Here is a 22,828-nt window from a genome sequence, read left to right as displayed (position 1 = left end):
AGCACCATGACAAACTAATTAATGAAAAACAGAAAGGAAGACACAAATAAACAGGCAGCATGAAGAACGGCAGGCAGAAGAGCCTGGTCTCCTAACGATTGACATTCTTTTTGACCACACAAGAAATAACTAAAATGAAAACAGTATTTAAAACTACATATATTGAGTTTTAATTACTTCATATGCATGTTATCATCGTAATTCTGTAATTCCCACTCTAGGGAATGGGTAAAAGTATCATGTATTTGCTAAGTAACATTGAAGTCGCACTGAAAAAAGTACGCAAGAAAAAAAGGAAAACTGTGCTGATCCAGGACATGTTTCACAATGATGGCATGCCAGAGGCATCTGTGGATTTCAAAGAGACACACACAGATTTTTGTAAAGACACCGTCAATTAGTGAAATAGCACCGAACTGTGCTATGGATTTACAGAACAAATCAAACGTCAAGGCACTAGGTAGCTTGCAAAGTAAGTTTAGTATGAAACAATGAGGTTAGAGAGGGAAAAATAGGTTAGAGAAGGAAAATGAGTAGCCTACGCTCATATATTTTGCCTGGGTTTGATGCATAAGTACCCAACCCTGTCTCTAGTAAAAAATAATTTGTTTAATAGGCTACAGATGTAACCTACTAATAGTAATTAAAAATAATTTAAGTCACACGTCCTTCGAGCAGCATAAGTGAAGCCTCAGTGGTGCTTAAAATAAATTATTGTTTTACCTTCCTACTAACCCACAGCTATGCCTCATGACGCAACAAGAATGCTGAAGAATCGCCTGTACCACCTTGAGAAGTGAAAGATTTGATACAAATAACACCCAGCCTAAAAATCTGTCAGTTGAGAGAAAGGAATTTTGAAGAAAAAACCCACAGCCCCCACTGCCCCAAACCTCAAAGTTACTGTTGAATGCTTCTTGTTCATACCTACAGTCTCATTTCTGTAACACCAGACTGCAAAGCATTTCCACATACATGATAACCTTTGGAGTAAATGAGAAATTTTAGAGAAAGACAATTTCAGACCAAAACTCTTTAAGTCAATACAAATCAAATTATTGACCTTGATTGAAAAACTAAGCAAACCTCACCCACAGCAGTCTAAGTAGACCTTTGAAGTATAAACAGTTTATACTGCAAGCCTTCGCTGAGGTTGATCTATGTACTTTACCTTTTTTAGGGTAAATAAATTCACTTCTTTGACAGCATCGTATTTATTTATTCAGAAACAGAGACACCATTCGCTATACAATGGCAATAACTAATACACAAATAAATGTTACCACCATCCTTATTAAACACGAAACAGAAAAGGCTTAACTTCGCCAGCAAAGTTAAGCCCCTGAAAATTTTCCGAGAGGTTTTACGCTGCCCTTGGGTGATCAGACCCCAACCTTCTAAGAAGCTTGCTGCGTAAATCGCATCCCGCTGCTTCCCGCCCCGCTCCAGGTAACGGTAAGCACCGGCTCCCGTCACGCTGCTGAGGCAACGGGGGGGGGGGGGGGGGGGGGGGGGGGTCGGAACCAGGAGGATTTTTGGTCGGTGGGCCGAAAGCCGTTAACCGCCCCCCGAGAGAGCGCGCGCGCTCCCGCGCGCCCGCACCCCCCCCCCCGGCGCGGCAGCCGTCGCGGCGGCGGCGCCCCCTGGCGGCCTTCCCCGGCGCCGCCGCTGCAGGGCGGCCTCCAGGCGCTGAGGCGGCGGCCGGGAAGGCGCCGAGGGCGGGCCGCGGAATCGTGCTAAAAATTAAAAACAAACACAAACCCCAAAACTAAACACGGGACAGACTCTCAGTTCTATTTTTCAGGTTCCATAAAAGCCGGTTGGAATCCGTATTTACCTGCAGAAGCCAAAGTGAATGGCAGGGTACAGGTTTGCTTACAGCTCTCAGGCTTGGAGCAGCCCAGAAAACCACTACCACAGACAGACACCCGTGAATTTTCAGTGCAGTGTTTTTAAAGATGAGAAAAGTGAAACTGTTCCTGTTGCAGCCATCTTCTCCCTCCTATTATGGTCTAGTCCCTGCTCCAGAATTAGCATCTTGCTCAAGTCTCCCCTTAAAAGATAGTTTCTTCACAGATCTATGCTTTTTAACCAGATCTGCACAAAATCTCTTACCAATGTCAACCCTCTATACTCCATTTTTCAGCAGACTGGTACATTTAGCTCTTACCTACCTGGGAAATTTTCCTGCCTTACCCCTCATCTGGCACTGCTGGGTGTTAAGAGAAATTACAGTGTAACAGAGATGGTTGTTAACACACGTGGAAGCAGCTGTTAAAATCTCATCTGTAATGCCATAGTAAGATGGCTGCAGCTGGCACACAGAGCCATACCAGGAACAGTGTTTCTGTTGAAAAAAACAGGTAAGTGTTCATAGTAGCAACTTTGGAGTTGCCCCCCCAAAATCTAAGTGTATGTGCTTCAGGGAATACGGAGGTGTGATGTACAGAAGATAGAAGTACGTTGGGACATGCAGCGGATCCAGGAGAACATCTCCCTGGTTGGCCAAGCTAGCACCCTTGTTTAGCTGTTTGTGACCCCCTCCAGAAGCCTCGCACATTGCACCCCCTCACATTGCTCTTCCCGCAGATGTCAGGGAGTTTAGCCTCCTATAAGAGCCAGGGTTTGCAAATCTGGAATTCCTTGAGATGCTTCAAAGACCACTCTGCCCACTTCCTCATGACAAACAGGCAGCCTGTGACAAGTCCTCACCAGGATGTTTCCCATACTGGTGTCTCCTGACCCATGGTGTCTCCTCTGACCCAGACCCACAAAGCTCTGTACCAGCCTGTCACCCCTTCCACAGATCTCCCCGCATCTGAGCGGCTCCAGCCATACCAGCCATGTCTCTTGCTCCTCCTCGTCTTCCTCTGGCTGCCTGTGAGTGTGTTCAGGCACATGAGGTGGGCCCCCTTCAACCTGTGGCATCCTCCACAAGGGCTGCCTCACTCCCATCACCCTGCTCCAGTACTTAGCACCACTGACCTCTCTTCTCTTACTTAACCACAAGCTGTTACCACCATTCCTCAACAAACCTAGTTTAAAGCCCACAGAAGGGACTCTGCAGTCTTATCACCCACCACTTCTTGGCATGAATGTTTGGTTCAGGCCCATCTGGCTCTGAATGCTTCCCTTAATGCAACTTGTTCCTTTCTTCATCTATTACAGCACCATAGCCATTTTGTAAATTCATATCCAAGGGTGGAGAAGAAGCCCTTCTTCTGATGCCAGAAGTCACAAGCTTCCAGCTTCACCCATCTTGGGAATCTCCATCCACCACCCGCCCTGTAGTCTCCAGCTGCCCCTTCTTACTCCCACTGCGTGGTTTGGCCTTTTGTCTGTACAAGGTCTCTGCGAAGACCCTGATGACCTCTTGCTGTTCATCCTCCCCAATGTTACAAGTCTGCTCACTTCTCCTGTAGCTCTTTCATGGGGCGACTCAGTGCCTTGCCCACAGCAGAGCTCCTGCGGGCAAGGCCAGCCCTGCCCCGGCTCTAGGAATAGGTGCCAGGTACTCCCTGTGGCCCAAGACCTGGCAGCAGCATCCTTCTCCAGGAGCTTCCACCCACACACCAGGGCTGCTTCCCCCAGCCCTGCGGTGCATCCCCATCACTGCTGGGCAGTCCACGCTGCCTGGGGCAGAGTTTCAGGGCCCCTTGCGCACCCCTGCCGCGCTCACCACTAAAGTCTGTTGGCTGTGCGCTTGTCGACCATCTGAGAAGGGTGTTCCTACAGTAGGAGAGAGGAGCCTGACCCTCCCTCAGCAGCAGTCAGCTGGCATTCCTGTGGGGCCTCCACCTTTGCCTGTCTGCCGTGTGGGCTTTCTAGACTGGCCATACAAAAAAGGCTCACAGCAACCTACAGCTTTTATAAAAACATGGTATTACTTTTTCAAAGACTGCACGTCTTGGGAGCAAAACACTAGGAAACAGCGCTGCTGTACCTCAACACTTATACAGAAGTAGTGGAACTGCTGTCCCGGTCTACCTAGGAGTACTAAAATTACTGAATTCTTGCTATTTCAAGACTACCAATTTGCACTTCAAAGAACTGAGTCACAACTTACTAGAATAAACTTTTATTTACTGCTCTCAGGATCCTTATTTTATGCTTTATGCAACAAAACCTGCTACATTCAAATCTATACAGATTTACTGATATATCATTCATGTTTTACAAAACTGCATATAGATTTGGGAAAATTGTATAAGTTACCTTTATTTACATGTAATATTCTCAGCCCTAACAACCTAGTCAAAGAATAAAACAAAGTGGGATTTTAAATATCCCTTAAGACCTATTACATTTGTTACATAATTTACATATCCTTATAGAGAGATGTGCTACACTTCCTTCTTGCATATTTATAAAGACTGTGACTAAACAGAAATTTGCTGGCCAAAGCTAGGTACTGTCATTTCCTCAGATCATATTGGTAATAAAATGTTAAAATTAGAGCAAGCCAGGTATATAAACCAATTTTTATTTTTAGAACCAACTTTGCTAATCCTTTTAACCAGCACTTGCTCAAAAAAAAGTTTTAACATTAATACAAAAAATATCCAAATTTACAAAAGAATTCAAACTAATATTTATATGACAAATTGATCTACAATAAATTGCACATTGTTGGTTATGACTTTGGTTATACTGTATTAACAAATTTGGTTTCTAGACTAACAGTGGAGAAAAAAAAATATAAAAATGCAGCTATAGAAACTAGCATAACCTGTAAACATATTACAGAACCAAATTCTGCACCTGGTTACATGTGCATAACCTCCACACAGTTCAGAGAAGTCTGCACATATCAGACTGCTGAATTTGGCCCAGAAAACCCTGTAAACATGTTCTTTATTGTTACGTAGTGCAATACTGCAAGAATGGATAATAAAGGCCTCTAACTACCAGTAACTAATACTGAGTGATATCCATACAAATTTCACTTTCAGATTAATTTGTTGCAAAAGGCTGAATTGAAAATATTATCCATCGTTGAGCTACAAATTTATCAAGAAAAAGTGATGAAAACTCAATAAACCAACGACAGTATACAAATTCAGACAAAAAATTGATATAATTTCTCATTACAATTCAGAATTATGCTGCTTGTCTGTTTTATATAAAAATTCTGGTTTTGTTACACTGTTTTAACAAAAGCAAGTTAGAAAAAGAAATCTAACAAATAAAATGTGTCAGCAAGTCAATGTTCTGCAAACTGATGGCTGATAATGCAAACAAATACTTTCCAATGCTTCACCTAATATGCTGTATTATAAGGTGCTTTGGGCAGATCTGTAGCAAACAGCCTGAAGCAGCACAGATTATGATATTGCATTACATGAAGTTTGTTGGTTTTGGTTTTGCTTGGTTTGTTGTTGTTTGGTTTTTTTAAAAACAGTTTAACAATTTCAGTTGTTCCTCTTAAAGCAGCAATTCAAATTTACACCCCTGCAAAGATTTCTTCACAGTTTTACTTCAGTAGTTTACTGCAGGACAGTCTGACAAATACTGTAGAAGAGGCAACTGCTTAAAAACATTTTAGTTTTTTTACTTACTTGGCACTGGCCCATCCAATGTGTATATTGTAGTTATTAGCAAAGTACACAAAACTGTGAAAATGGCAAAATACATTTTCAAAAGTTAGTGAATTTTTAATATTTACTTATATTACAAGTGATACTATCAATAACCATGTGACTAAATACAATGGTAGTCCCTGGAAAATTCAAATTTGTTTGTAAACCCTTAAAATGAAATTGCAGCACTGGACTGATACAATTCATGTCTGTCTTAATCAACCCCATCAAAACCCTGAGTATTTTCAATCGCTAGAAGAAGTTTATCCCATAAATCTTCAAATGAGTCATATGGAGGCAAATCCAAGCGATTAAAGCTGAAAAACAGATGAAAACTCTTAAGTATTTTATCACTCTTACTAAAGGCCATAATTTACCTAAATTAAATACTCACCAGGTATGAGCTCTTGGCAGTTTTTCAGGGGAACCCCATTGTTCAACTGTAAACAACTGTGGTCCGTTTGAACCTGCAGAAAAGAATACATCAATTTTCACCCCATTATGAGATTTTTATAATTAGAAATTCAAATTATGAAATATTTTGGAGTTTTGTAATCCAATTCTGACATTAGTAGGAGCTATCTATATGAAGCAAATACAGTCTACACTCAGTAATGGTCAATAATCCCAACTCACTTGTATTTTTAATTATTTCTTGCTATATCTTAATTTCAAGAGACTTTCACACCTTAAGCTCAGAAGTCTAAGACCCAAATGCATATGCAAAGTAGTTGGCATGGAAAATTTTGTGCAGATGATAGTTTTATAGTGTATAAGTTTTGCATGTAAAAATTTAGACATGTTTATCACAATGTGCCAAGTTATATAACCTGGCAGAAAGTATTCAGTGTCCACCTTTACCTATGCAACAACAAAGTAGAGTAACTGAGAACTTTTTGAAACACGGTGGCTGTATGTGTACTCCAGGGATGTACACAGGCACCCAAGAGAAGTTTTTTGGCTAGCAAGTCCAACTCCAGATATGCCTGTGCCTTCAGCAACTCTCTTATGGCATGTTTCTGAAAGTTTCCTGGACCTCTCAACTCTCGCCAAGAGGATGCAAAGGGCATTTTGTAACCATTTCCTTAAGCTGTTGAAAGCATTTGTGCATGTCTGGAGAAGACTGTGTAATTAAAAAATATATATAAAAAAAAAATCAAACCACTATCTTGTCAGAGAACAGCAGATGATCTCTGACAGTGGGTGTCCTCTGACTAGTCTACAAGATGACCATCAATATAGTTAGAGAATTGTACTGCAAGGCAGACGGCTACCCAAGTATGAGTAGCCTTCTGCTTCTGAAATGGAAGATGTGAAACGTGTTTCAGATTAAATATGAGCAGCAGTAATGAGAACAGGTTGATCCAAGAATACATCTGAGGTATAAGTGCTGTGGAGTACCTTTAGACATGAAATGAATTTGGTTTTATAATGCAGGCAGACACCTTCCCTTTTTTTCATGACTCCTCCAAAATGTTGGTGGTTTTTTTGACTACGCAAGTTATAACTGACAATTCAAAAATATTTCATTTGTGGTTTTAGAGAGCCATGAAAAAAGAAATGTATACATATTCATAATAAAATGAAATTATATTATAACAACATGTAATAATGCACATTGCAGAAGTGGATTTGGAAGATGTTAGCCAACTTATACAAGAGGCGGCGGGGGGGGAACAACCAAACCAACAAAAACCCCAAGACAATTAATCCCAAACATGAAAATAAAACAAGGGGGAAAAAAACCTTTCACAACTACTAACATACACAAAAAGGCAGGAAATACCAATCAATACACAGAAACTATACTTCAGACAAGTCTAGTGAATGAACTAGACAGATGAGAGCAAACACTGAGCACTTCATCCTAAAATATTATCAGTGAGACAGGTATGTCAGTAGTTGTGGGAACACTTTCAGCTCCTCTTCTTTACTTTCTTCTTTGGGATTACATGTTTCTTCAATGCAGAAGGCTGGTTAGAAAAAGTAACTAGTAGGAACGTCTGGAATAAGGATGAGGCAGAGAAGTGGCTCTATGACTGATGGTAAGAAAAAACTCCCTCTTAATAGCTAGGTAAGAATAAGTTTGCATTTTAGCTATCCAACTAATTAACTAAAGGCTGACAAAGCAGGGTAGGGGGAAGACAAGAAATATAAGAAAGCCACGTCTCTTCAGTGTCCTAGTTCTCAAACTTGGGTGGATTTGCTCCCAGACACCAAGTACTCCCTTTTTATGAGCAGAAATTTCTCTCTGGGCCACAAGAGGGAGGTCTCCCGCTAGAAAGCCAGCTCTAGGACCGCAGCCCGAAGGTGGTAAGAACCACATGGGCAGCCCGGCAGCAGCAAGAGTCACATACCAACACAAAGCACTGAAGAACCACCTACAGTTCTCCAAATACAAGCAGGTACTGGAAATGTGATTGTGTTCATTACTGGGGTTTAGTAAGGATGGCATGCTGGCCACAGTAAAGCAGAAATAACTAAGAGAAAGAAACAAAGCACTGTGCAAGACAACTGTAATTAGATTTTTCATTAATGAGTAAACAGAACTACAGCAACTGAGACTTGACCAGAAGACTGCCCAAGGATATCCTAATCCTTGGGAAGAAGGGAGCCAAGAGCTTCAACAGTTTCTTTCCCTATATCATTCCTTAGTTCTATCTCTGGTAGTGTGTTTAGACAAACAAAAAGCCAGAGGCAGCAGAATTCCGATTGGGTTCCAATGCGATGAGCATGTGCTGTAACTCCAACAGTACCAAGGTTCAGGTGCAACAGCACACACATGGCTCAAGTCTGCTGAGGGCACTGTCCCTCCCATTGGAACTCACAACTCATTCGCTGATGGAACAGAAAAAATAAACTGAGTATTTACAATTAAAATGAAGAGATGGAGAAATGGGGACACATGGTGGGTGGTATTTGTTCACAATTCTAGTGTTTTATAAACAAATTTCTGTCTTGTTTACAAAGAAGGAAATGTTTATTCAAATATGCAAGTCAGGCTATTCACTCATTTGCATAGGATCTCAAGCACTTTTAGCCTTAATAAAGTAGTCTGGCAGAAAACATAATAGCTGATGGCAGCTGAAAACAGACTTCCCATAGGCAAAATACCCCCATTTGTGGGCTGTTCTATCTGCTTCCCTGTGGTTTTTCCACAGTGGGTTTTCTGGCTTTGGTGTTGAAGTCTGCTCCCCAGTGCCATCCGCTTGTTTCAGTCTCTGCATTGTAGGTTCACTACTTTTCTTTTGGCGTTATGTTTAACTGGTGTCATTTCAGTGGTCCTCTTCAGAGTATATCCTTACAAACAATTGTATCTGTACAACTGTGGCTTGTGAGCAGATAAATGCAATTGGGGAACTTAGGTGAATGTGAATAACTGCTGATGCTAGCATGTCTTTGCAATCAGATCTCGGATAAACTGAGAATTTTCTTCAAGCTCAATCAAGTGTAAACAGGGATTTTTGCAGCTCTTTAGAATTTTAAAAATCCACATTCATTTGAGGAAGTCCTATACATCTAAAAACTTCCAAAACCAGAATTAATATGAAGCATTTACAGAACATAGGAAACGTGATCTAAGTGACTCTTCTCTAGCTTTGCTTCTTATAACTGCCAGTGTATACTGATTTTTAAAGCAAAATTTGAAAAATAATGTGCTTATGTTTGAAGTCAAATATCACAATGTCAGCATGTTCTGTTACTTGTGAGTATAATCGTAAGTACTCACCATACAGCTCAGCAAACCCATTCATAGGTACACGGGATGTGCCAGTAACAAATTGAAGTAATCTTATTCTCTTTTCAGAGTCCATCATTAAGACTGCCTATGTAAGATAATGATTCCAATTAAAGATTTGGTTTTAAATTAAGGTTTTAAGCTAGCAGATTTATGCAACATAGTTTCTATCTCTAAATCATTATCCTTTATATATATGCAGGTTTTTTTAGTGACACACATAGTCTACTTCTCTGCTATTGCTAAAAGCTATGAAGTCAACAATTTTTTAATGGCACTGTAACAAGAGTACGGTTACTGGCTTAGCAGGCTGTTAAAATACTTCCCTTGAAGATTTGGCCCCTACTTTCTTTGAACTTTCCTGATGTTATGAACTAGCAGCCAAATTCCTGTAATTTATTAAACAGAAAAGTTTAACACCTCTTTAATGGAACCATGCCAGAAAAAACTACACAGAAATATTTTTAACCCCAGTCAGACATGAATTTTTTTTGAAAAAGCAAGTATCAGTACCGTATTTACATTCTTACCATGCATCTCATCTTTAGTTTTCTTACTATCTTTCTCAGGAATTTTAATGGTCAAATATTTACCTACCTATTCATGAATCACAGGATAAACTAGCATAGCTGAAAGGCAGCAGCTTTTGAACAGGTTTTAAGTAAAAAAATATTAGAAATTCATTATATACCTTCCAGAACCACTGTATTACTTGATGGTTTATGTTGTAGCCATTTTTGTATTTTGTATGTAGTTTCCAATCAGCCACATCCACATCTCCCAGTCCACACATTAATAACTACACAGATAAAAAAAAACAAAACAAAAAACAACACCACCAAAGTTTAAGTCAGTAACATAAAGTTTCAAAATAATTTGTTTTCTTTTCCATTATACACTTACCTCTAGCTCATTTTCATCAAAAATTTTAATCAGATCCTGTGGTATTAGTTCAAAAAAGCCCTGAAAAGGAGGGAAGTTTTTAAAAATCAAGTCAACATTATTTAAGCATTTTTGTTCACTGAGAATGGTATTTAGATGCTTTAGTAAACAGAGCCAAAGCAATACATCAAATACAGATGTTTGGACACCAGCAGTCCCCAGTCTGGTTATAGTACTTTTAATTCTGACTTATCTCACATCTTTATTGTGCAACAGTGAATGGTGAATTTCTAAGTCTGAATATCGTATATGTAATATAATTTATACAAATAAGGATAAACCAGCTAGTTTAATTTAATTCTACTAGTTTGATTTAATTTTCATTTCTGCAGAGTTCATTAAATAGCTTGCACTAAAGCTAAAGCTGTCAGCCAGGATTGAGAAATAAGCAAATTTTTCAATATGAATTAAACACCGCAGTAAAAACATACCAAAAATATTTTTATGTCTGAAATAATTCAACGCTGACACTACAAACAGTATCACTGTCTTTTTTATACCTGTAACAACATTATCTGTGGGTCTTCAGGATGCCCAAAAAAGCTCATCTTAAGATTAGATGCAACAAATTCTTAGAATTTCTTTTGTAATTAAAACTATACCTCTTTAAAGGCTGCCATTTGTTTCTGCACTCTGCTCACAAATCTCCACTGAATTACGAGACTGTAAAAAACCAAGACAAAAACATTTAAAATAAAAGCAATTCATATACAAAGCAACAACTTCCTTTTGTTAATACAACTAACACACAGCCCCTATTACTAGAGGGGAAATCCAGTGAGACACATTGCACGTAGTGACCACTACTTACTGAATGTAGTCTCTCTTGTTCTTGTTGGTGACAACTATTTCTGATCCACCACTTTTCAGTTCATGTTGATGGGTCTAAATGCAGTACATAGAATAGGTCTTAAATGAGATAAGTATGTAATAGAATTCATATGCTAATATTAGGTAATTTAGTTAACTTTTGAAGACTGCAGAATTTGAAAACTATGAGAAATAGAACCAGTTTCACAGGTCACCTGAAAAAATAGACTTTGATTGATTTAAAAAAAGTATTATTCAGGCATGCCAGACTGCAATGGGGCAACCTCAATTTTTTTCTGACCTGCTACAACAGATTACATAAGTTCGCACACAAGTTCTCAGTAATGTGGTCTTTACTAACCACATATTCAGTGACCCAGCCTTTTTTCCAGATCTCAAGGAAAAACACTTACAGAACAATTTCAGCAATGGTCCCAATAAATAAGTGAAACAATATGCATATCTGTTACATAATGATTTATACTACTAGAACCTCAGTAGACAAATACCTGATTTTCAGTTCATTACAGATGTACATTTTCATGCTCCTACTTAGGATCACTTTAGTTACACAAGACCACAAAGGCTATTATCCTACTTAGATCTAGTTGGCACCCCTAATTTGGAATTTTTATTCAAGACCTGTGGTATTTCTACATGACTTATCTTGGATAGCTTTCTACACAGCAATGAACTTGTTTATTCCATAGTTGTCTAGTACATGTTAAGAGAAAAACCTCTATTATTATCTCCCAGTGAAATCTATGATTCCTACCACTTCCAAAAGAGCTCATCCTTTCCAGCCAATCACATAAAACCAGCCTCTACTCCAGATTAAGTAATGGGACTATGGATATCTTAGTCTCAGTTGCATTCACAGCAACAGCTACATTTCAATACAAGTATTATTTAAGAAAAAAGCACATCCTATTTTTTAAAGCTCTGCTTATTTCCAAGTCTTTTATCACATCACAGCCAGGCTAACAGAGCACTGCACGAGCATGTGCCAGCTAAAAGAAGCAGCTGAGTGAACAAACCAACATGACTATGAATGAAGGGTTTTGCTTAATACCATAGAGATAAAAATCAGCTAATTTCACAGGTCAAATGTTTTCTTTCATGTTTTGTCTATTCTACTTTACATAAACATACTAACCTGACCAAAAAGTTCTTCATCAACTATAAATCTGAGGTCCAGTTCTGTTGGATCATTTTCAAGAATCCATCTCAGAGAATTGTAATATTCGCTATCCTAAGAGAAAGAATTACAAAATAGTAAATACAAAATAGAGTAGGCACCTTTTAAGCTACAAGAGGCTCCATTACAGCCCAGTGAATGCTGCTACCTAGAATAATCCTGTATTGGATGCAGAGACTCTGCAATTATACAAAGCTACAAAGACATTTAAAGATGTTTGAAACCTGAAGACTCGGCAATCTCAGGACTAAAAATCTCTCACGCAGCAAACTGGTGATAAGATGCCAAAGCATTATCTAAATTAACGTATTTTGGACTCGACTCTGCCTCTCGTCCTGTATTTATCTTCCCTGTATTGTTAGGCATTACTACGAAGAGCCTCAGAAAATTAAAATTAAGATAAAGCCAATCGCATCCTGGGCTGCACCAAAAGAAGCATGACCAGCAGGTCAAGGGAGATGATTCTCCCCCCTACTCCGCTCTCGGGAGACCCCACCTGTGTTCAGCTCTGGGGTCCCCAACACAAGAAGGACATGGACCTGCTCCAGCAGGTCCAGAGGAGGGCCAGGAAGATGATCAGAGGGCTGGAGCACCTCTCCTATGAGGATAGGCTGAGAGAGTTGGGGTTGGTCAGTCTGGAGAAGACTCCAGGGAGACCTTGTACAGGCCTTCCAGTACTTAAAGGGGGCCTACAGGAAAGATGGGGAGGGACTCTTTAACTGGGAGTGTAGTGATAGGACAAGGGGTAACGGTTTTACATTGGAAGAGGGTAGATTTAGATTAGATATTAGGAAGAAATTCTTTACTGTGAGGGCAGTGAGACACTGGGACAGGTTGCCCAGAGAAGTTGTGGATGCCCCATCCCTGGAAGCGTTCAAGGCCAGGTTGGATGGGGCTTTGAGCAACCTGGTCTAGTGGAAGGTGTCCCTGCCCATGGCAGGGGGGTTGGAACTAGATGATCTTCAAGGTCCCTTCCAACCCAATCCATTCTATGATTCTACAGTACTGAGAAAAAAAAATCAGGACACATCTATAAATCTATTACTCAGAAACAGACAGGAACTATATTCTGTATTCTTATAGGACAGCAAAAACAGTATTAGATTAAAGAGACTGAATAAAAATCACCCTGCCCAGGACTACTCTAGGTAAGAATCATTATCAGGGGAACAAACAAACAAGAATATTGTAAGGACCATGTTTTCCTCTAAAAATGTTACATAGCATCACTCAAATATTTTCAGTCTCTGGAAGTATAAGAATACCTTTCTTTTTAATAATCAAAAGACACAAACTAATTTAAAAAACAGGTTGAGAGCGTGATCCCAAAGATGTTTATTTTTAATTTTAAGAACACTAGTGTCTAAAAATATTTTAAGAAAACATCACAGAAAGTTTAGAGTTAAGTTTTCAATACAGCTTAACTGACTTAAACCAGAGTCTAGGTCTCTCTGATTTTCACTGGAAGTTTTAATTCCTACACAAGTTACAGACTGTGCTGATTTTGGCAGGGCATTCATTTTCTTCATAGTAGCTAGTGTGGGGCTATGTTTTGGATTTGTGCTGAAAACAGTGTTAATAATGCTGAGATGCTTTCCTTACTGCCAAGCGGGGCTTACACAGAGTCAAGGCCTTTTCTGCTTCTCTCGCCACCCCACCAACGAGTAGGCTGGGGGTGCACAAGAAGTTGGGAGGAGACACCGCCAGGACAGCTGACCCCAACTGACCAAAGGGGTATTCCAGACCATATGACGTCATGCTCAGCATATAAAGCTGGGGGAAGAAGAAGAAAGGGAGGAGGTCCGGAGTGATGGTGTTCGTCTTCCCAAGTAACCGTTGGGCATGATGGAGCCCTGCTTTCCTGGAGATGGCTGAACACCTGCCTGATGATGGGAAGTAGTGAATGAATTCCTTGCTTTGCTTTGCTTGTGTGCGCGGCTTTTACTTTACCTATTAAACTGTCTTTATCTCAACCCATGAGTTTTCTCACTTTAACCCTTCTGATTCTCTCCCCCATCCCACCAGGGCAGGGTGGTGAGCAAGGAGCTGTGTGGTGCTTAGTTGCTGGCTAGGGTTAAACCATGATACAGGCTTATAAAAGACGTAGCCTAAAATTTCTTTGAATCATGCAGTTTCAAACCTTCACGATGTCATTAAAGATATATAAAAAAGTTATTATGAACATGAAATCCTAACATACACGATAAAGCAAATTACATACCACAGACTCCATATCATGAAGCGTTATTGGTTTTTGGAGCATCATCTTGTAAAAAGGACGAATAAAAAAGGCTTTAAAGAAGAAGAAATAAATTGAACAGTATGTAACTTACAATTCAAAATATGCACAGTATTAATCTAAATATCGTATTACATAAAATAAATACTAACCATCCAAAAGTTTGCCATGGTAAACAGCCATTCCAGCTACACGACCTATAAACTTGAAATAAGAGAGATGATCTTCATTGCAAAGTCCAGAGTTTGGATTGATCTGCAGAGTATAGTTATCTCTGAAGTTGAGGGAGGGAGCAGGGAAGAAAAAGAAAAACAAAATATTGTACTATTGGAACAGTCTCACATTTGAAGATCTGGAAAACATCCCTGGTTAAATAAGGTATTACTTTTCATCAGGTTGAAAGAATAATCATAACCGGATTTATAAATCACTAATCTAATATTAAAGAATACTCAATAGAAGATTCTATTAGCACAGTAGAAATAGAAGTTTTGAAACACCATTAACTACCTTTGTAAGTTAGAGATATACCAAAGAGAAGGGATTAACTCCTATTAAAGTAGTCAGAGTAACATTCTCTGTATTATTTGTTAAATACTGCCTTTTCTGCAAGTAACAGATGGTTGCAAGCATATGCTTGTCTATGCAAAGACAACATGGCTTATGTTAGACTGCTGAAAAAAAACAAACAAACAAAACCAAACCAAAACCAGGTACTGTCTCCACATTATTCTTCTGTCAAACAAAGAACTAGGTGCAGAATATTGCAGTTATTAACAACCCTCCTATACAGTTTAGGAGGTGAAAAAAAGTAATTCCATTCTTAAAGTATGTATAAGAAATACAACTGATCTGCTTTCCCTAACTAGTCTGCATGTCTTCTAGACCTGTATTACTTACGTAGCTGAATATTCAAACAATCCATAATAAGGATTAAACATTTCTTTAGAGAGAAGGAAGAACCATTCCCTGGCCACTCCTCCATAGTCTAAACCTTTTTCACCATCAAATTCAATCCAAAGTCTTGCTTTAAGGAAATCTGCTCTCTTTACAGCTATAATTCTTCTATAAGAATCTTCAAGGATTGTTGTGCGATGAATTTTCATTTCAAATCTATTTGGAATATCACTCTAAAAAAAAAAAAAAAAAAGAAATTAAAATATAGAATAATAGAACAAAACCCAGCATCTTTTAGTCTTGCAAAGTATGCAAATTCTATAAACAAAGAATGGCACACAAATCCTTTTCTTAAATAATTTGGAAACATAACACAATATGATTGACAAGAGGCTCTATTTACATACAATTCAACTAGCATGGAGAGTTTCAAAGTTCTATTTCACACCAAGAAAACAGGGTTAAAATAAGTTCTTACTGGTAACAGCATATGCTCAGTTGTTCTGCATGCAGCAAGGCATGGAAACTATTTAACACTAAAAATTCATCACATTATAGGCTTGATTAAAAAAAAAAAAAAGCTCAGAGTTTATAAATAAAATTATTTTAGAACAATTTTACCGGATTTATTTCACCTTCTAGTTCAATATTCTAACTATAAGGCTAGGTGTCCTTTTCTCTTACTTAAGACATAGATGACAAACAAGTATTCCTACAATATTCAAATAAATATCAGTCCACTTAAAATTTGAAGTCACAGGAACAAATCACAAGATTTATATTTACTATCATACAGGAAAATATTTAAATAAAAATATCCAAGGAGCTCATATTTGCTGCTGAGCTTTCAGAGTAAGCTCCTAATAAACCAGGAATAAAACTTTGCTGAATCATTAAATCACTATATGAGAACAGAGTATTTTCTTGATTTCACTTGTTTTCAGCCAGTTTATTTCAGCAATTACTTCAGGTAAAATAGAGAAATTCAGTGAAAGTGGGAACAGGAAATTTCAAGTCATGTTGCTCTATGACTAGATTAGGATGATGCAGTGAAACTCAATATATTTCAAATTCCAAAGAACTAGTCACAGTCTCAGTAGAAATAATGAATTTCTGAATGCAGAAATATTTAATAAATCACTCTGAACAGCACGTGTTCAGATATGCTTCCTTTTTATTTTCTTCTACTCCTTAAATAATCTATCCTAAATTAAAAAAAAACAAAACCAGAATGCTGCATTTAAATGTAATGCCTATTTATATTCAACAACAGCTTGAGCCAAACTACAAACAAAAAATAATTACTTGGGGTGGGGCAGCACATAATTTGTCATTTTCCAAGTTGCAAAATACTGTGCAATATTATATCTCTAATTTACAGCATGGCTGAAATATGTAGGTCTTTTTCATCATTTCGGAAAGCAGTAAATATTCCTAAACTAAAATAAATAAGTAAATCCTGGTTTTAGTTGCAAATGAAATTTTCAGAAAAAAGTTGAAGCAATAATAAAATCAATTACTAACCTCAAACTTAGCTGATTAAAATAGTATTCAATAATTATATCTCAGTAAAAATCAATCTGTTCCCCTAATTGTCATTTTGGTATTTGTGAATGCTTAAAATGCAATAGTAATGTATGCTTTAAAATCTACTTGTGTATTTAATTCTTGAATTACTACAATTATATTGTGTGGCTGAGCTGTCTATCACTTCTCAGATTAGTATAATGACATTTGAATGAATGCCAAGCTTGTTTGACTAGGAACACAAAAAAATGAGGTGCACATATAGTTGTGTACAATGCTCAAAATGCATTAGTGTACAGCTCAAAATGCATAGGTTTCAGAAAGGGTAGAGACAGACTTGGTACATAAAAGGTGAAGTATGGGTCTGAACTCAAAGGCTATTATTATACATATAAAATATCTCCCAAGGACACCAAGTTTGATTGCAGTTGTGCAAGACTCATTGTTATCTGGATATCCAGATGCTATTTACAGTCTTTTATGCTTTGTGTTATAAATATATCTGGCACTGCCACTTCAAAGTAGAACTTGCAAATGAGATGCATAAACTTAAGATTTTAAGGTGATAACAATTTATTAGTCATCTAGCCTGACCAAGATGACAGTACAGATTTCTATCTGGACAGTCTAAAATCTAGTTTGAGAACTTCTATTTCCATATTCTGAGTTCCAAAAACTATTATGTGCTAGATCAGTAATTTCCAAACTCTTCTGTTGCCAGCCTACTTCCAGGTTCACAATTTTTTTAACCTTTTAGAACTTCTTCTCTTTCAATCAGATTGCTTGCAGTCTCATCACTGCATAAAGTCACAAACCCTACTGTTAGGTTAAATGCTAATTGTTACCAAGTTGCTGCTTCACATATGTATTCGTGATCAGACAGTAAATCTACCTTCCCTAAGCAGGTTACAAAGTTCAATTTCCTTTCACTGTAACCCAAGCTTTCCTTTGTTTAGGGGCATAAGTTTCTTAACCTTCTGTTGGATTACTACTGATTACTAACCTGTTTCTTCAACTTCTTTCTGAAGAACTCATACTTCCGCTTATAGTCCCTGGAGTAAGGCACAGCCTTTGAAAAAAAAAAAAAGGGGGGGGGGGGAGTGCTTGAGATACTCTAACAATTAATGTAATATAAACTAGTCTATATTTGTGAAACGTAGACCATGCATTTAAGTTCTCAGAAAACAGGAATACATGTTTTACTAAGTATCAGGGGAGACTTTCAATTTATAAATACATGGAGAGTTCAAAACATCTGGAATGAAAAGTACTTCTTTGTTCAGATCATTTGTTCTGATCAGTTCATAGAATTTATCCGATGTTTTACTATTAGCTGATGTGACTGACTAAGATCACTGACTGGCCCAGATCAAAGTGACCAAAATGCCTTTGGTGACTTACATAACGCATAGTCTTTCCTTGCTGTATCATGACAGACCTGGCTACAAACACCTCTATTTTCCATGGACAGAGAAGGTTGTTTACATATGTGGGCTATTAATAAACACAGATATCAGCTGAACACTAAAACCCATCTATAATTATAATGTGCACCGTCTTTGCAATTAGTACGGGTAATTTTGCACTTTGGATTAAGTATCAAGGCTAGATTATTGTTTTTCAGTTGGAAATTTATTCCACCCCTTTTAAAGCCATTTTCTTTTTTTTTTCTTGGGTGTTTTGTTTTGGTTTTTTTTTAAGTTTACTTCATGAATTGAACTAGTATTATTTTGGACACTGTGGATAAAAAAAAAAATAATAAAGTTTCTTACCCACTTCAAATCCCACCCCCAGCCTATAAGGAAACTTTCTTACGACTCTGCAAACCAATTTTTCTTTTTGGCATTTAAAGACCATTTCCACAGAAAGCTTTCTAAACAGTCTTTAAAAAGAAATAAAAATGCCTTGTTCAAACACCCTGGAAGTTTCATCTTCTAGACTGAGTACCTGATAAATGACAAGAGTTTGTCTGGATTCTATTAACAATATTCTTGAAAAATATGTAAAGCTACATAAGGAAAGCTTACTGGTCCAGTTATTGCCACATTTTGCAATCGAGGATCCTCCCATTGTGTTTTCTTTGTATCTGCAAGACATTTCTTAGTTAGTTCTGTTAATTTAGATAATGTTCAGAAACAAAAATGATGAGTTGGGGAAGAATACTACATTGTACATACTGTGGTTTATGAAGAATATTCTTCCATCTGTGTGAGTTCTCTCTTCCCACCCTGGCTGTAAGAAGGAGACACTTTTAAATAAATTTCTGACTGTATAGTTTGCATAGAATTCAACATGATCTGCAGCTGGGGGCATTCCCCCCCCCCGCCATATACTCTCAGCACTGGAATTCAAAATAGACTATTTTTTATATCAAAAAAGCAGGCTGCATTTTCTCATGTGCAAGTTTCAATAGTGCTAATTTAAGTATTAAAATTGTTGTATCTGCAAAACAAGTATAAAATGGTTTACTTACTGGTAATGGGCCCAGGTCTACTGGATCTAGGGATCTCCTCGGATGAACAGAAATTTTCAGTCTTGGATCTTCCTTTGAAAACAAAACAAGCAGCACGTTAAAATCCTCTTGTTTTGTTTTGCTTTGCTTTTTTCCCTCTTTATTAGTGATCGTGTAAACAATATACCTAGTACCAACTAGATAACTGTTGCATATTCTGCAGCCAGGTAGTTCCCTGGGGATTCTCAGTCCTCCAGTAGTTTACAATCATCTTCTAATGACTTCTCACTTTATTTTGTATATATGTATACACACACATATATACATAAGTGTGTGTGTGTGTATATATATATATATCCTTCACTCGATTCAGTTTTAGTGTAATTGAGTTGAATTAATCTTTCCACATGGTTTCTGGCACACCTTGTGCTTTTTGGGTTTGGTGGTTGGTTTTTTTGTTGGTTCATTGGTTGGTTGGTTTGGAGTTTCTTGGCGGGTAGGAGGAAGGTATTTGTATTAAATGAGGTCTTTCCATAATCCTGAAGGAATGAGTATTCATTTTTAATCAATTTAATGCATTTCTCTGTTTCTCTTTCACCTGACAGTAATACTGACCTACTCTTTAAATGCTGAAGTCCATCTATTAGCACTGCCTAGTGATATGCAGTGACAGTCTGTGGAATTGTAGCTGTATAACTCCCTCATCCATATTGTAGCTGCATCTGGCCTGCTTTCTTAAGAATTCATAGAAATTTGCATTGTGCACTGTACCATATGATGAATTCAAGGTAATGGATTTCCTGTTGAAGGTAGGTTTGCAAAACTGACTTCTGCTAACCGTGCATATAAGCTATCACAGTTTTACAGTTATGACAGAAGTGTCATTTAGGAGATGCTTTACATCTGCGAAATACATTCCTATAGACATCAGTATTTTCCTCCTTCCAAGCTAAACTTTCAAGTACCAATACAGTTTGTAAAATTTGTAATGTTCTACTCATGATAGATATTTTAAATGAATTTGCATTTTTATTACATATGTTCCTTAACAGACATAACACAGCTATCTTGTCACTAAAGAAGTCTACAGAAGCTTGCTGAAAGCAGCAAAGCTTTGACTCGACAGGAACTAGAATTTCAGTCCATAAGAGCAGTTTTCCATTACCCATGTTGTAGTTTTGGTATTGTGGTCAATAAAGAATGGTCTCCCACTGGGCGCATGTCGGACTTCCCAGCCTTTAGGGAGAAATCCTTGCTCCATTTCAGGCTGCTGCTGAGAAGACTGTTGTGACGAATCACTTGATGTTGCCTGTGGTTGTCTTCCTATAGAAATACTTTGCACAGCTGACAATTGACTTGTTTCCATAGCACTCTATGGTAAATGACCAAAAAAAAAAAAAAAAAAGAGAGAAATCAAAGCCCTGCAGAGCAATATATTTTTTCTATTAGCCTATATTTTTGACTCATGAAAGCAGTTTCATAAAGCAAGTGCCAGACAATACATAGATTTGTTTAGTCTAATATCAACAACATTGACTAACAATTACTGATTAGGGTTAAAATAAGTCTTTCAGGTTTCTCAATCAGCTATCGCTCTCCAGAAGGGATTCTTGGTACACTAATAGTAGAGTGACTTGCCATAAGTACTACTGTTCCTAACTCTCGTTGCATTCTCTCAGCTATTTTCTGTAGTGCTTTACCAGTTTATGCCTTTCGCATGTTCTATTTCAAAGAGGTCTCTAAACTTTACTGATATTATGTGAGATGTTTAAAAGGTTAAATTAATAAAAACATGAATAAATCAGAAGACAGACAGTACCTGTACAACTGGCTTTATCCAGGTAGTGGTTCTAGAATTGTGATCTATATAATACGACCTCCCTTTTTCATCTTGTCGTTCTTCCCAGCCTGGGGGTAATCCAGATGAAGTAGGCAGTAACTAAATATTAGTGATAACAGAAGAAAAACAATTAAGAAAACCATGAAACTGACTGTGAAAAGGCTTTCCTCTGTCAAATTAAAACAACAAAACAAAACTATAATCCAGAAGGTTCATGATTTTCACAAACTGGATAAAACAGAAAAGCAGTTTTTAAGTCCTTGCTGAAGAGTGTGAAGTGACAGAATTTTTTTTTTTTTTTTTTTTTAATTCAAGTTCCTCTTCTAAAAGGATTCATTTATATAGCTGGTTTAGACATGGCTGATCCAGCCTAGTACTTCCAGCTATGAGCTCACAGCTTGCAGTGTCACCATGAAAACAAAATGTACGGATGGTGGTACAGCTTTTAATTACAAAGCAAACAATTTGAAAAGCAAAACTTCTATCTTCATGGGAAGACTACTTCTTTCTGCAAGCTCTATCCATGCATTAAGCTAACGGTAAACAAAAACCAGAGCTGGAACATGAAAGCTTTACAACTGAACTCCAATATCGCTAGACTCGTAATCACAATTTTGTCAGGACAGCTGCCAGAAGCAGAAGGCCAAATCTCATTTAGAATGTCAGCACGTAATACGTAGTTTAAAAAAAACCAAACAAAAACCAAAAAACTTTTACATGAAGAAAATCCTTCAGCTTCTCTGCTACACAAGCCTGTGTTTTTTGGAAAATGACGTACCACCGGATGTGCAGGCTGCTCTTCAACTCTGTATGTTTGCAGACTACCTCTTCTGCTGGAATGGTTCTTGAAGTAGTGAAGAGGAATGACACATTAATTATTATTGCAGCTTTAAGGATGGCAGCAAACAGTCAACAAAAGTTATCACGCTATAAAATATTACAGTTTTTATCTTGAACAAAACATCTTATTTGTTTTGAAACGTCAATTTAATATAATATTTTTGAAACTCCTGTTTTAACACCGCTAGAAACATTAAGTTCACAGTATCTATTACAGCCTTAAAACAGAATAATACAGAGGCTTGTGAAAGTTCTGAAAACCCTAACAACAGATGCTTTGGCACGTAAAATATTAATTGCAACCAGTTACATTACAATTGAATTTACAGGATAGAACTTACTGCATTATCTTGTCAGTAGACTAAAGCCTGTGGTATATCAGAGCTAACACAACTTTTCAGAGAGTAGATTAAGTTAATAATGACAAGATATGAGAGTCTGAGACATCCAGTTTGACAAGAGTAATTCAATCCCCGGACTTTGCATAAGCATCCGCCATTCTGCCTAGAGCCATATTTAGATCTTATTTGTATTTCATCTTGCTCCAGAATTTCCCTGATTATTTGAAGGATTTTTCCCCTATCTACATACCCTTTTTAGAACACTTCAAAGAAAAGGCATGATTAAATTTTTTAATTTATTTGGGGGGGGGGGGGGGGGTGATGGAGGTGAAGGGAGGCAAGACTATCATTCTAGTTGGCTCTTGCAAATAATTTGAGCAACATCTGCCTCTACCTTTGCTTAGGCCACCCAAGCAAGCTGAAA

At 37.8% G+C, this 22,828-nt stretch overlaps 1 protein-coding gene across 7 annotated transcripts in view; it reads right to left on the bottom strand.

Moving 5' to 3' along the window:
• Positions 1–4,062: 4,062 nt before the first annotated feature.
• The window catches only part of NEDD4 (NEDD4 E3 ubiquitin protein ligase), a 64,258-nt gene continuing 45,492 nt past the window's right edge, over positions 4,063–22,828 (bottom strand). For all 7 annotated transcript variants that reach the window (XM_069798169.1, XM_069798171.1, XM_069798172.1 and 4 more), the window contains 18 exons: positions 22,002–22,067; positions 21,203–21,322; positions 20,549–20,755; positions 19,405–19,476; positions 19,109–19,163; positions 18,959–19,017; positions 17,935–18,000; positions 15,408–15,637; positions 14,660–14,781; positions 14,490–14,560; positions 12,227–12,322; positions 11,072–11,145; positions 10,863–10,923; positions 10,222–10,281; positions 10,010–10,117; positions 9,310–9,406; positions 5,974–6,046; positions 4,063–5,896 (listed from right to left, as the gene is read on the bottom strand). In XM_069798169.1, the coding sequence (XP_069654270.1) occupies positions 5,794–5,896; positions 5,974–6,046; positions 9,310–9,406; positions 10,010–10,117; positions 10,222–10,281; positions 10,863–10,923; positions 11,072–11,145; positions 12,227–12,322; positions 14,490–14,560; positions 14,660–14,781; positions 15,408–15,637; positions 17,935–18,000; positions 18,959–19,017; positions 19,109–19,163; positions 19,405–19,476; positions 20,549–20,755; positions 21,203–21,322; positions 22,002–22,067 (1,740 nt within the window). In that variant the 3' untranslated portion in view covers positions 4,063–5,793. The remainder of the gene's footprint in view (positions 5,897–5,973; positions 6,047–9,309; positions 9,407–10,009; positions 10,118–10,221; positions 10,282–10,862; positions 10,924–11,071; positions 11,146–12,226; positions 12,323–14,489; positions 14,561–14,659; positions 14,782–15,407; positions 15,638–17,934; positions 18,001–18,958; positions 19,018–19,108; positions 19,164–19,404; positions 19,477–20,548; positions 20,756–21,202; positions 21,323–22,001; positions 22,068–22,828) is intronic.

Source organism: Haliaeetus albicilla, chromosome 12, assembly GCF_947461875.1.
Source record: "Haliaeetus albicilla chromosome 12, bHalAlb1.1, whole genome shotgun sequence".
NCBI classification, from domain to species: Eukaryota; Metazoa; Chordata; class Aves; order Accipitriformes; family Accipitridae; genus Haliaeetus; species Haliaeetus albicilla.
This window is presented reverse-complemented; position numbering and strand designations above follow the sequence as displayed.